Source organism: Portunus trituberculatus, chromosome 38 (assembly GCF_017591435.1).
Source record: "Portunus trituberculatus isolate SZX2019 chromosome 38, ASM1759143v1, whole genome shotgun sequence".
Lineage (NCBI taxonomy): Eukaryota > Metazoa > Arthropoda > Malacostraca > Decapoda > Portunidae > Portunus > Portunus trituberculatus.
In genome coordinates, this window is record NC_059292.1 from 2,776,158 (window position 1) to 2,791,004 (window position 14,847).

Sequence of the window (14,847 nt, forward strand, 5' to 3'; positions counted from 1 at the left end):
TATTTAATGTGGAGGTTACAAAGGGTATGTCTGCCTGGTCTCATATAAATATAGTGTACACCCTTCCTGAACATGAATCAGGTAAGAAATACCTGGTTATATGAATGGATAACATTAAAAAATTTTAAAGTATGAGTATGACATGATTTTCTATCTGAGTTTGCAAGAGCTCTCTTAAGAAAACCACATTCACCATACCAACCAACATATACAAGTATACTTGTCTCAGAGACATGTAAATGTACTGGTGACATGATCAAAAAGCCAATTTTGCATGTTATTGTAAATATCATATTAGTGATGCTTGCTTCATATTGTCCTGTACTTATTTTACTTGATTTTATTTTATACTGAAGGTCCTTCAGGTCTCTAATGAAAAGAGAAAAGTCCTCCCCAGCCCATTTGTATCTAATGCCCACCCACACTTGAACTGGTTTCAAGTTTAATGCTTTCCATATCTGTGGTGTGAATACCACAGATAATGAAGGCATCAAAATGCATGTGTGCAAAGAAAATCTTCTAACCTGTACTTTCATCTCTTGCAATATCTGCAGAAACTCAATTTGCATCCTGTATATGAGGAGCTAGTCTTCAATTTCCTTTTTAAGCTTGACAACACTGAGCATGAAATTTGCCATACACATTGAGCTTGTGAATCTGACTGTCATGTTAAGAAAGGATTGAAAGTACATACAAATATACATGTATCTTTGATTAACAAAGTAATTGAAAAGCCTATACATTGATTTCTTTCACTGCTGTTTCTTCAGAGGTTATATTATTAGTGGTGATGTTGCTCATTGCCGCTTCCAACTTCTGCCGAGCTAAACGTTTCTTGGCAGTCTTCTCCAACATTTCATCATAATTTTCAGAAAACATGGCCACCAACACATCATACAACAAGTGCAAGGTTGGCAAGTCTCTGAAGCACACCTGTGAGAGAATGCATATATTATGCATATATAAATTAAAAACAGAAAAACATCTATTGCATATTTATAATTAGTACAAAGTAATCCAATTATTCAGCACCAATAGGAATTAGCTAGGCCTAACGAACTGTTCTTTTTTTTTGACAAATCATCTTTGTGGCAACCAATTGTAAACAACCTAGGCACATGTACTCATATAATAATGTTGAATGTTTCCTCAGTATGATGGAGAGGAGTGCCATTGTTGATACAGGGATTTCTCGAATTATGCAGGGGATACATTTGAAGTGATTGCGTAATGTAAAAATCGCATAGTGAACACGATTACTGAACTGAACTGTATGGTACATATCAAGTTTGGAGGATTGCATTGGCATAGTGGATAAGGTGGTGAGCGTGGGATCGGGCAGACGTCCACGCGTAGGTTCAAATCCCACCACGTACAGCCTTAAAACACTTTGCCATTTGTCGAGTGGTTTAAGGTTACCTACATGTCACCATGATACCCAGGTTCTAGGTGGTTACACTCAAGATGAGCTCGGGCAGTGATATGGGCCCTAATATAGGTACCACTATAAATAAAATTGCCTGTGCCACTAATGGGCGGAAGCTGAACAGCGCTTCCCATACACTCTTCAAGTGTGCCTACAGGTGCTATAGGCCTTACCGGAAAAAAAAAAAAAGCTGACATTAAGTTGAAGGATACAGTGTGCTGGCAGTACACATGAGGAACACTTGGTGACACCTGGAGCTGTACTCTCTATAGTTATTGTAAGGTCTCACAGACTTCCTGTCACTCCACTTACCCTCTTAAGGGTGTATTAAGGCTTACAATTTGTCAACTTGTATCTTTGTAAGATGTACTCACTTTATACTCGCACTTCAGATTTCATGTTAAATACAAGTTCGGTGGATATATATATATAAGTTTTGCTAATGTATCCTAAGTTCAAGGTAGATGAAAATCCTACTGACTCTATTAGCCATAAAGAAGCACTCACTTTCATGTTATCAAATGCAATTCCAACCTGAGCCGGAAGATCATCCATTAATGGCACCTTGGCATACCGCTGAGAGAAATGAGTCAGGAGTGTGTGCTGTGCATTCATATCTTTGCCAACCTGAGAGAACAAAGATAATTTTAGTAATCCAATAAATGCACTCCATAGGAAGTATCCTGCATTTGCTGTGGTCTGATAGGAGTAAGTATGGGACAGGGAACAGTCTCATTATGAAGGGACATAAGTAAACTATTGTGTATGAAAGGACATAAGTAAACTATTGTGTATGAAAGGACATAAGTAAACTATTGTGTATGAAAGGACATAAGTAAACTATTGTGTGCTGTTGAGCCTTGCTGAAAGAATCTGGCTAGTTGTGCTGTGCCTATGCTAGGGTGCAGTAGGGTGGTCCATGAATGTGCAGTGCTTTGTATGAGCCAATTTTGCAATAGATACTTGTATTTCTGTGTATAATGATCACTTGTGTAAGACACTCTATTGTCCAGAATAAGCTAGTTTCTTAACCATTAGCTAAGGGCTGAGAGAGAGAGAGAGAGAGAGAGAGAGAGAGAGAGAGAGAGAGAGAGAGAGAGAGAGAGAGAGAGAGAGAGAGAGAGAGAGAGAGAGAGAGAGAGAGAGAGAGAGAGAGAGAGTTAACTTGTATAGAAATTTTAGTGTTTTTTTGTTCTGTGCACCCAGCTGTGTTTATGTTAGCCAGTTCATTTCTGAAGTCAATATTTGAATCAATCTTCAATGCCAAGCTGAGCAACATCAATATATATGCTGTTATTTACACTGTGTATATAAACATATTAGACCTTAGCTTTAAGCTCAAAAGCAAAATAATAAATCTCATTTTACTCATGAAGATGAGCACAAATTAAAAAATAAATTAAAACAAAAGGGAATATAAAAAGGCCAAATTATTGTTTTTTAAAGAAGTAACCTAAACCTGTCACAAAATGGAGAACTTGGAGAGACAGCTGAATTTCAAGACTAAACAGAAAGTACGAGTATCCTTCAGATGTGGAAGGACAAGAGCACCTGTATTGCTTGAGAAGTGGTACAGTGAGTCTTTATTCGGGCATCCTCTTCTAACTCATCCTCCATGGTGGCCTCATGAATCAGAATATCACAGTCTTTTCCTGAGAAGAGAATAACAAAACATTGTGTATTACTTGTGTAATGGGTAAAAGTACTAATACAAAAAAAAAATGTTGTCATACATCATCTTCCAACAAAAACCTAGATTACATTTTGTTTATCTTAATGTTCATTTTCTCAAAATGCTTAATGATAATAGTAATATTATTTATTTTTCAAATATTAATTGAGAGGAAAATATTGAATAGAGAATTCAAGGAGACAACTATTTATCTATCTATTCATAACTCATAAAAGATGTCTATAAAATAAGACAAAGATTATTAACTCATTGTGTCAATTTATGGGAAAAAATTCTTTTTTTTTTTTTTTTTTACATTACAAGGGCACTGGCCAAGGGCAAACAAAGTGTTGGAAAAAAAATCCGCTGGTTGCCAGGCCCTGTTAAGAGGAAAGTAGAAAGAGAAAAAACAAAAAAATCTAAAAGGAGGGTCCAGTTAACGTAAGAGGTGTCTTGACACTCCTCTTTTGAAAGAGTTTAAGTCATAGGCAGGTGGAAATACAGACACAGGTAGAGAGTTCCAGAGTTTACCAGTGTAGGGAATGAAGGAACAAGACTATTGACTGCTAACTTACCTATGTCTACAAGTCCTTTGCATGGCATTGTATCTCCAGAATACACTATCTTCCAGCCATTAACATGACTCCAAGCAACACCAAACGAATTAGGGCAATGGATAACATATGTCATGCTAATGTCCTTCATGTCTAGCTGGGAGCACAATTTCTTGTAGTCTTCCTTGCCCAGTGTAAAGTCATTATATAAAAGATTTTGATTCCATATAATTGTAAAATCTTCAAGAATGGGCTCAAAGTTTTCATTATAGGACTTAAGATATGCCATGATTCTGCTGGGGGCCAGAAGCAACAACTTGGGAACCTGCCAACATGAGAAAGGAAATAATTACATACCATATATCTAAACATCAATCACATTTGTAATATGTAAAAAGTTTAAAAAAAAAGGCATTTCTTCTTATTACATACAAATTCTCTCTCTCTCTCTCTCTCTCTCTCTCTCTCTCTCTCTCTCTCTCTCTCTCTCTCTCAAGGGCAATAAAACAAGTAGAAAGCATTGACCTAACAGCCAGTGCTAAATTAAATAACTTAAATGTCTTAGTTTGAGAATAAGCAATGAGGGAAGATAGAGAGCTAAATGCAAGAGCAAGCTTTATGAGGATGTAAGCTTGAAGCATCTAATGGAAAATAAGGCAGATAGTATTAATGTAAGGAAAACTGTTAACAATGCTCAATAAAGGCAACAATGATGTATGCAACTGAGATATTATAAACATAGAGTTAGATTGTAAAGTTTTTATAGCATCTCTCTATCTCTTTCTTAGCCTTTCCTTCAATCTTTTATCCTCTATTATGGAAGTATACAATCCCCAAAAATTCATCAAAAACTCTATGATTCCTAAGCATTCTGAAAAATATGAACAATTAATTTTAAAATAACTCTCTCTAGAAGTTTAAGGAATATATTTTGGCACAATCTTTCCTAGCACAGGAGACTAGTACAAAGGTAAATGCTATATTCTGGCAGCATGGCTTTAAAAAACATCATTGAAGTTAAGCATACCAACTATTCCAAATCAGGAACAAATAATTTTCACACCCATGATGAATAATTGTAAATATTTTTGGTGGAGATGGGTGTACATTCCTTTCATACTTTCTAATTATGGAACCATTATGTATAAAACAAAACTTATTATGGGACTCTTATCACAATACGTTGTTTATCTCGCCAGTCATTGTTGTCAAATAAGCGCTATAAATAATTTCACACACTAAACAATCAAATCACAATCACATAATCGTACATGTCCTTCATTTTGTTTTGTTTTTTCTTCTAGATGATGTTGAGAGAAATTTCCCTTGTGTGGCACCACCTTGATTCTAATCCTCACATAACTTTACATTCACTTTAACTCTTCTCCTATAAAATGATGATCATCCGTTCCACAAATAAGTATAACTTCCTTCCTGAATGCTTATTAATTATTTTCTTTGTGAGTTGTTTACTTACATTTGATATTCCAGCTGCATTAAAGGCTCTTCTTCTAGCCAACAGAAGACGAATGAGGCCAATGTGGTGGTCGGCATGAAGGTGACTCACATACACTGCCACCAGCTTTTGTAGCAGCACTTCACACTCAGTAGACCCCAACAGCCGCACCAGCTGGCCGTAAGTCCCTTCTCCACAGTCCATCAGTAGTGCCTTATCATGACTGTAAGAAGTGTTCATTCCAAGAACAATCTTTCTAAAAGTCTGCAGACAAATCTAAAAATAATTTCCATATATTGCAATATAAAGTCTTACTTGCAATGATGACTACTTGTTCTAACTTTGGGTGTGGTAGAGACGGATAAAATATTAACCAATTTTTAGATTTACTGATTCACTTTTCGAAGCATAATCATCACTTTTTTTGGATGGCAGTTCTGGTTGCAGTACTGTGATTGTAAACACAACTATTTCCAGAAACTTGAATGAAACTTAAATTTCAATTCAGACATTAGATCTTAAACCTTATTTGTCAATGATCACACTATTCTTTAAAAAGGTTTATATTCAACCTTTTTTCAAGTTTTCACTTACTAAAATCTTCCACAACTAACATCCCATGGTCTGTCATAAGACAGATTCTTCAAATACAATTAATAACACCACACATCTTTTACAATATTCAATTTGAAGACTAATCAGGATTGGCAACTTTTGAGCAGATTCATTAACATCTTATTTGACAAACTTCAGATTTTATCTTTTTAATGATGACTCATCTGACTTTAATAAAGGAAATGAGCAAATAAACTAAATTTGAAGAAAGATTCTGAAGACTTGTCATCTTTCAGTAAAGTTTTTCATCCACTAAAAACAAGCAAAATTTGAACTCGAGCATACCTTAACTCTAAGAGGATGCCTGATGTATTCCGTGTTTTGTTTGGGATACAAGAGCCTGTCCCCAGAAAAGTTACATAGGGATAATCCTGTGAACCAGCATTCACTGCCTTATCTAAATAAGGAGCCTGAAGTTTTTCTTTTACATCAAGAAAAGTGGACTCAAACTTCTCCCCTTCATAACATTCTTGTATGTACGCGTCTGGACATAAATGAAGCACATTGGATCTGAAAGAAGCAAATGATCAAAAGGAGCAAAAGGTTATGGATTCCTTTTAGTATGAATACAGTTTCATAAAAAATTCACCATATGAACATACCTGTCAAATCTTTTCTTGGGTCTAATATAATAGTTAAGCAATGTAGCCGCCTGTACAGTCGGACCTACACCGCTAATTTGGGAATTGCCAAATTGTAACGTGTCTTCATTGTTGTTGGCTAACGTTTCCTTGCAGTCACTATTGTTACTTTCTTCTGCATTGCCTTCAGTGCATGCTTCCTTTTTGGGAATCCCATTATCTCCCAGAAGTGGGAAAAGGTTATCATTCAGATGATTTAGTTTATACTGTATTCTATGGACAGCCTCTGAACCCATGCAGGAATTTGCATCATTAATTATGACATGACTTGTGGAAGGAGAAAACCGGGCCATCCACTCTTGATAACGAGGATTAGCCACAACCTCCTGAGGCGTGAAGTGGACAACCACCTCTGCCAAGTCCTCCTCCGAGCCTCCAGAGAATTGATGCTGCATGAATGCTGAACTCTCAAGCAGGCTGTCCAGATAAGCTTCAGAGGGTGCTTCAACAACTGTTCAAGAAAGAACACTTACATTATTGCATTATCATTTGTCAGTGTATCCAGTTACCAATACTGCAAAAGAAATTGACTACCAACACTGCAAAAAAAAATGGACTCGAAGTTTAATTTGGTTTCTTCAACTTTGTACAGCATAAATATGGCAAAGATACTTTCATCTGGCAACTCTCTTTCTTCTGCCAAATTTAAAAGGTGATGGCATTTCTTTTGGAGCAGTAAAATGGGTCTCACCAAGCTGATTACAAGATAAGACATATGGTTATCAATAAGCTGATGAAGGACTTAAGTACAAAATTACAAGAATACTGGATCAAAGATCATTCTTTGTTGTATTACAAAACCATTTGCTGTGCTTACAACAGGCACAGCTGTGGAAAGAAAGGAGGAATGCTCAAAAACAGATGAAATACTGGATTGTGAAGTGAAGTTCCCTTTTGTCTTTTTTTTCCTTTCTGTTTCCACTCTTCAAGAGTTGTGCCAGCCAAGCACAGCAGCAGTGGCTTTCTAGACTTAGAAATTGTCTTAATCTTAATAACCTTCTAATCACTGAATCCTTAACCAAATCAAAAGCCATATCTATGTTTGCTTCCTCATGTTCAGCTTGGCAGAACCTACACTGAAGCCCTTCATAAGAATCAAACAACACTTGACAATTCCATCAATTTGTTTTTGATGCCCTGATGCTTACAGAGTAGCTCTTATGTACTTCAACACCACTATGTAAGAGAGAGAGAGAGAGAGAGAGAGAGAGAGAGAGAGAGAGAGAGAGAGAGAGAGAGAGAGAGAGAGAGAGAGAGAGAGAGAGAGAGAGAGAGAGAGAGAGAGAGAGAGAATCTAAATATAAATTTAAAAAGCATAACTTGATAAACAAACAATCTTACATTTGTATGGTTTACTGAACCTGGTTTTAAGGACATACCTATGAATACAGGTCCAGGATCATCTGGATCTGTAACATCTGCTGCTTTTACTATTCTGCCATCTGCCAAGGTGATGTCATTACCTTTCTTCAGCTCACCAAGCTGAGGTCCAGGAGGAACACCTGCTTTCACACACAGCTCCAATCTAAGAGCACCTGCCTATGGAAAGCAAAGTATTAAACTTTCATTCCCTCTCTGAAGGTAATGAAAACACAGGAGACTGACTATGAGTAGAAGATCTATCCTATATCCTGTTGGGTAAATAAGCAACATTTCTATATAATAATATCTTGTGAACAGTTTCTTAAAAAAAGGAGATAACTGCAAAAAGGCACCTACAAAAATATACATGAAAAAAAAACCATTCCCCAACATTTTGAAGATCAATGCATATCACACCAATTTACACAAGAGGCTGAGGCAACTTTTTGATCTTTAGTCAATAAACTTTGAAAAATAAAAACCTTAATTTTGTTTCTTTCCATGACATTATTTTTCAAACATACCTTAGGTGGTGGACGGCAGATGTAAGCTACACTGAGGTTCTTACAGGATGTGCTTTCTCCTTGCTTTTGTCGCTTGAGTGTTGGGTTGTTGAAGCTTTCCTCCACAGGGCTTGACCTCTTTTTAGCCACAGACTTCTCATGAGCATACAGATCTTCACCTGTTTAAAAAGCCACTTTTATCTTGTGTTCAATTAATTAAGAAATAGAGCAATTTCTTTCAATCCGGGAAGCAACAATGATTTACACAATGAAGCATACTCATATTCTGTCTTGAGGACAGGTAGGGTCTACCAGACCTGTGAAAGAGAAACATATATGCTCATCCTTACAAGAATCACAATCAAAGACAAAGGCAAAAGCTGACCTATAGGATACATCTCCCATCCATCGGTAAATTCACCTTCATCATTAGTTTCCTGAAATGATTCCATCTTTTCTGAGGGATCACCACTAACTGTCTCTTCCAACTTAGCCCAGAGAGGAACAGCTTGAATGAGGAGTGGGTCAGTGCTTGGTCCTGAATTCTCTTCAAAGTGCTTGTACTGGATACTGATGTCCTTGAATCTCAGGAAATGCCGAGTGTCATAGTAGAGAGATGCCTGATAAAGAAAGTTATAATTATAAAACAAAACATGGACACTTCAAATTACAAGGTTGTCTGAAGTTGATGATAGCTGTGAAAAGCATCATAGAATGGATAGAGAAAAAGCAGTACACTTTCTGTTGAAGGCTTGTTTGGTCTAAGAGAGGAGTGTGTTATGTCTCTGTAGTTGTTCAACATAAAATAAATCACATATTATACCAAAATCAATTGTGTTATTTGTTAAAGTTTAAAGACTAAAATTAAATGTGTTGTTAAAGTTTAAAGGCTGACTTTTTATATGAACATTTAGAAATAAATTTTCATAAAGTTCAGTGCCAGACTAAGAACTCTGAGAGAAAACAAATGATAATAAAGGTAAAAATATAAACATGACAGTAACCATAAAAATTCTATTTTGGTTGGGTCACTACCATCACCTTCAATATATCTAATAAACATGAAACCTTTCAGATCATCTGAATAAATAGGCAATCAAGAGAAACAGTATGTAGACTGCATTAAACTTACAATGCCTGGTGGGCCATGCAGAGTGATGAAAGGCACTCCTGTGTCCTGAAGAGTGAGCAGCATTCCAGGCAGACCTCCAACGTTCTCCCAAGATTTGTGTGTTATAAGTATATGTTCCATGGTGCTTAATTTCACTTTGTGTTCATGTGCTAGTCTTTGTGTGCCTTCCCCACAATTGAAGAGGTACCTAAGACATTAAAAACACATAAAGATAAGCTGACAAATAATATGAATACAGTACGTGTTAACAATTACTTGATCAAAGGTCAATTGGGCATATGCTTCTAAACACCATCTACCTACAGTCGTAGTGGAAAGTTTGGGCACAAAATTACAGGCCACCCAAACTTTTTGCTAAACTCAAAACACAAAAAATACCTAACATGCGACCAAGCTCTTCCTATTTTTAATTGTATGGTTTGTACCACTATTTAGCAGAGACAATACGCACGACTTGACAAATTTGTCGAGCTGCTCCCAGGCCCACGTGGTATCAAAGTGCAAGCATATATGAAGTGGTATGCACATTTTTGTGGTGGTCTTTGTGTTTTTGCCTCATTATCTCTGAAATGAAAAGTGGTAAAGAGCTCGGAAGAGACACAATTGTTGCTATTATAACCCTCTATAAGGAAGGCTATAATTGTAAAGATATAGCCACTCACGTGGGAATAGGAGTGCTGCAAGTTAAAAAGAAAACCAAGAAATTTCAAGATGGGGGTGGTGACGCCATTCCTACCCCCAAGCCTCGCTCTGGTCAGCCAAGGAAGATATCAAATCATATTTCTAAGGTCATTAGGAGGCAGTTCAATAAAAATCCAATACTCACAGCTAGAAAACTGAAGGAAAGTAATCTTTCACTGCTTCAAGATGTATCTCGAACATGTATCTCTGATCATTTACTCAATGATTTACAATATCGTAGTTTTGTGTCAAAGTTCTTACCTTATTAAGTGCAAAAAACATGCGTGATGGCATAGCTTTTTGTAAGAATTATAGGGATTGGACACTTGAAGACTGGGACTAAGTCTTGTGGAGTGACGAGTCAACATTTGTGGTGTCGTTGGGCTGTAGATCCAAGCGTGTAAGGCACCCAGGTCTGACCCCAATGACCCATGCTATACAGCTAAAGTGGTAAAGCATGCTCCAAGTGTTATGGTGTAGGGTTGCTTTGCATTTGGTGGAGTTGGTATTTAAGTGTTTCTTGAAAAAAAAAAATCTGAGCATAAATCAGCACAGTTATTTCGAGTTATTGTGCGATAACCTGCCTGAAAGTTTTGAAAAATGTAGCACTAGTTGGGTTATGGAAGATGGAACTCATGCTCACACACACAGCTCGGTCTGTTACCCAATAGTTAGAGGACTGTGGTGTGAACTATTTAAAGAAGTGGCCTGGGAATTCACCAGACCTCAACCCCATAGAGCACATGTGGCATATAATACAAAAACAGCTTCAGGATCATGACACTTTGACTGTAGAAAAACTAAAAATAGAAATACAAGATAATTAGGATAATATTATTCCCAATCATATAGAAAAACTGGCAAGAAGCATCCTAGCACGTTTCAAGAAAGTTATCAAGCTTAAAGGAAAATCACTTGGCAAATAAGGTATGTCATGTACCATTTAAATATCTTTAAATGTCTACTGTATTTAAAGGTCACAGTTGTTTATGTCTTGCACCCAAAGTTTCCGTTAAGACTGTATATACAAGCAATACATTGAATTGAAAGCCCATTTTCATATACCAATTTGCATCATCTGCACAGTTAGCATTAAGGAAAAAAACACCACTACAAAAGAAGAAAAAGAAGAGGAGAAAGGGAAAAGAAAACATCCTAAGTGGGGTTATTTTACATATAAAAATTTTGTTATATCATATTGATAAATAAGGTCTATATATTTACAGATGACTCTGTACTTGATGAAGTAGCTTTCCTACCTATATTTCAAGAAAAGTTACTTTTACTTATTTTCATGGTAATTGTCATTGGCTAGAGCTACCTCTGATGTGAATCTTGGGTGCTCCCTTCCTCCTGCACTCCTCCATATCACCCTACCCATCCCTATCCCCATCAACTTTGCTTCTTTTACTTCCTTCATACACACAGTGTGAGAGAGAGAGAGAGAGAGAGAGAGAGAGAGAGAGAGAGAGAGAGAGAGAGAGAGAGAGAGAGAGAGAGAGAGAGAGACGTATATATTACTTAGCATGTTCTGTGAAGACATAGAGTGCTTTGGGGGCACCTGGTGCTCCTGATCCCAACACCTGCAGGTAAACAGTAGAGGGGGGATATTTGCGAATTTTCTTTTTCCGCGCCAGTCGTTGCTCTTGAAGCCCCTTCAAGTCCACCTGTGTACAGCAAGCATTGGGTTGGCAATTTTTTTTCTTTTTTTATTTATAATAATAATGATAATAAAAAAATTAAATCAGATTTATTTGATTCAAATAAATTCTTTAATAGATTTTAAATGTTGTGTGATATCTGATTGCTAAAAGACATTTTTAGCATATCAATTACAAAAAGAAGATAGAATGAGTTGCATAAAATTATAAAATACAATTATATAACATGAAATGATGAAATGCAATTGGAAATCATAAGGAGCAGTGTTATATAGACTTGCCACAAGTATACAAGGAACTGTATAAGCCTACATGTAGCCTATATCACAGTACAGTCAGCGCCAAATGACTTTAGAACTGCATGTAAACACACATTCTCAGGTATATAATGGTCGATTAGTAAAACTTGGTACTTACCGGTGACTCATTTATTTGTTGATTGGAAAGCCATTCATCTTTAAGATCATATGCTACAATAATAAAAATTATGTTCATAATTTTTGTAACAATGATAAAATTTGATTATAAAATCTAGTGTCTTAATTCCATTGATACCATTTCAATTTCCAAAGCATAATACAAAAATCTATTTAAATCACTGATTAAAAAAAAATCAACTGATTAAAATTATGATTTAAATCAAGATTTAAATCAACATGATTTAAATTGGCCAACCCTGAAGCATTTGAATTTTACTTGTTTCTTTCTTTAAATCTTCAGATATCATTATCTTAACAAGGATAATTTTTCTTTTGAGATTTTTATATTTATTATTTTTCTATATGAAAATACTTCTGGCATACTATGTCTGCAGCCTCTCAATCAACAAATCTGCCAACATATGCGTGATGATGATGATGATGATGATGATAAAAATAATAATAATAATAACAATAATAATAATAATAATAATAATAATAATAATAATAATAATAATAGACAATAATAATAATAACAATGATAAAAATAAATAAATATATATTTTATAATTTCTACTACTGAACTTCCTTGACATGGACAATAAAGATTAAACAGTAAATGTGAGTTTAATTCTACCCTTCCCTCCCAGTTACCAATTCAAAAGATGTATATTTTTTTTCCATTTCTCAGTAAGATGAATTTGAAGTACACCACAATACACTGGAACTTAATAAACCACTTTTCTTCATACAATTAGTCTAACACGCTCTTATCTCCAGCAAGTCTGTACGATGGGTTTTTGGACAGGCAACATAAGGTATGGTAATCTACAGTAAAAACCAATGCCAGAATAAAAACTCTTTTCTTTCCACATCAAAAAGAACTGGCCTTCAACATACAAGAGTTCCAATAGTTATCTCCAAGCTAGCTAGATTTCCAAAATAAAAACAAAAATCTATAAAATCAAGTACCAAACCACAGGATAAGAATATAATCAAGCTCTAACTGAAATTAAAATATATTTTCAGTCAAATGAATCATTAAAGTAATGGAATGTTGAGTAGGAAATCCCTAGATTAATTTTTTCCTCAGAAATTCTTTTTGATGCCACATCAGTTGTCATATGGAAACATAGCAGCCTGATAACAATCTGCTGGCTACCACCAAATAATCTCCTAACCAAACTGCCATATAACTACCTCCAAATTGCCGTATTAAGATTGATGACAACTCACACTAGCATGAGATGGGGCCGAACAGCCTGGGATTCCACTTTTCCAAATGTGCCTGTATAGCTGCTGTGAGGCTAAGTACAGAAATTTTTGATAAGTTAATTAATATCATGTAAGATTGATACTGTGCACATCTTAAGGATGATTCTTTCACAGACAGTAGCTATTTGACGCTGGACATGCTTTAGTGGGTACTGATATATATTTTTTTTTTTTTGTAGTTTCATTCACCCCTGCAGTACAATTCCTGAATAAAAGCTACCACGTGAGTTGTGGTATAAGTTATTGCATAATGATTAGCTACAAGAGGCACCCAAACACTGAAATAACTTAACCTGACGCAACATTCTACATCGGGACTGACACCCCCAGAATCCCGACAGTGACACCAGCCTTAATTGAAAATTCCATAAAAATGGCTTAAAATGTTCTTTACCAAAAACAACCCATAAAATACATGAATATCTGCCATCAGCCCAAATTGTTACGAGTGACAACTTTGCTCACCTTCTTTGGCATTGTCAATATAAGATCATAAAGTTTCTGTTTGGACTTTCTAAAACTTTTGCATTGGGTTGTAGTAAGGCTTAGGGAGACTGTCTGCTGGTGTAGGCAGGGCACAGGAGGCTGGACGCTTAACTGGCAGTGTACTCCGCTCTTTTTAACGCAGATCTGCCACTGACAACAGGCTCCACGCCACACACGGGAAGAGAACTGTCTCCACATGGGTACCCCTCCCCGCTACCGCCGCGTGTTGTGGTACAGCCGCACAGCGGTCAGCGGCTCCTCCGATTGCACGATCCTGCTCTTCCTCTAGATAACCTATATCTATGAGATAAAGATATTTCCCTCAGTGAAAACACGAAACACAAAACAATATCAATCAGTCCACTGATTCATAATTTCATATCTCTTAGTCTGTCAATATTTTTTTTATATTATAGTGTTAACAAAGTGTAGGTGTAGCCGAGGCTTGTATTAACGTTGTTATCATTATGTCACCGCTACAACCCGCCTGGAACCCTCATCGTGTCAGTGACTCAGTGTTGATATTCACTCTTTGGCCTCTGCATCAGCCCAAGAGGGACTGGCTCCCTCATGTGCTGCAAGACATGTTCATGACTAAATTGTCTAAGTACCCACACGTTTAGGCTATTCATGCTTATTATGATGGGTCAGTCAATGGCAGCAGGTCCTGGATGTGGGCTGTCCATCCGTGACTACATCTCTGCCAGTCTCTACACTGACACTGAGGTTTCCAGGCGGCTCCCTGCACCCATGTCTTCCACTAGAGCAGAACTGTATGCTGTTCTGGAGGCGCTCCATTTTGTGGCGCCTCTCCATAAGAATGTATATTTCTTTATTGACAGTCAGGCTGCATTGTATGCCCTTCAGTCCACCTCCCCCATGGACTGTGATCTAGTTATCTTGATCTCATCCACGCCCTAGAAGGTGCTGGTGCCACGGTCCATTTAATCTGGATACCCTCTCA

The 14,847-nt window shown here is 36.6% G+C and overlaps 1 protein-coding gene across 2 annotated transcripts; it reads right to left on the reverse strand.

Annotated features, from left to right (window-relative positions):
• LOC123514530 (ribonuclease Z, mitochondrial-like) lies at nt 1–14,158 on the reverse strand. Of its 2 annotated transcripts, none has more exons than XM_045272435.1 (13): nt 13,863–14,158; nt 11,564–11,709; nt 9,362–9,548; nt 8,651–8,849; nt 8,251–8,408; nt 7,744–7,903; nt 6,326–6,815; nt 6,009–6,233; nt 5,130–5,331; nt 3,674–3,977; nt 2,978–3,078; nt 1,934–2,053; nt 1–933 (listed from the first exon to the last, which is right to left on the reverse strand). In XM_045272435.1, exons 1-13 carry the CDS (start codon nt 14,079–14,081, stop codon nt 736–738), a joined length of 2,709 nt encoding a protein of 902 aa, XP_045128370.1. In that variant the 5' UTR covers nt 14,082–14,158; the 3' UTR covers nt 1–735. The 2 variants fall into 2 exon arrangements, with proteins under 2 accessions (XP_045128370.1, XP_045128371.1); XM_045272436.1 differs by lacking the exon at nt 13,863–14,158 and adding an exon at nt 9,813–9,925 and having other exon boundaries at nt 11,564–11,695.
• Between the last annotated feature and the right edge of the window lie 689 nt (nt 14,159–14,847).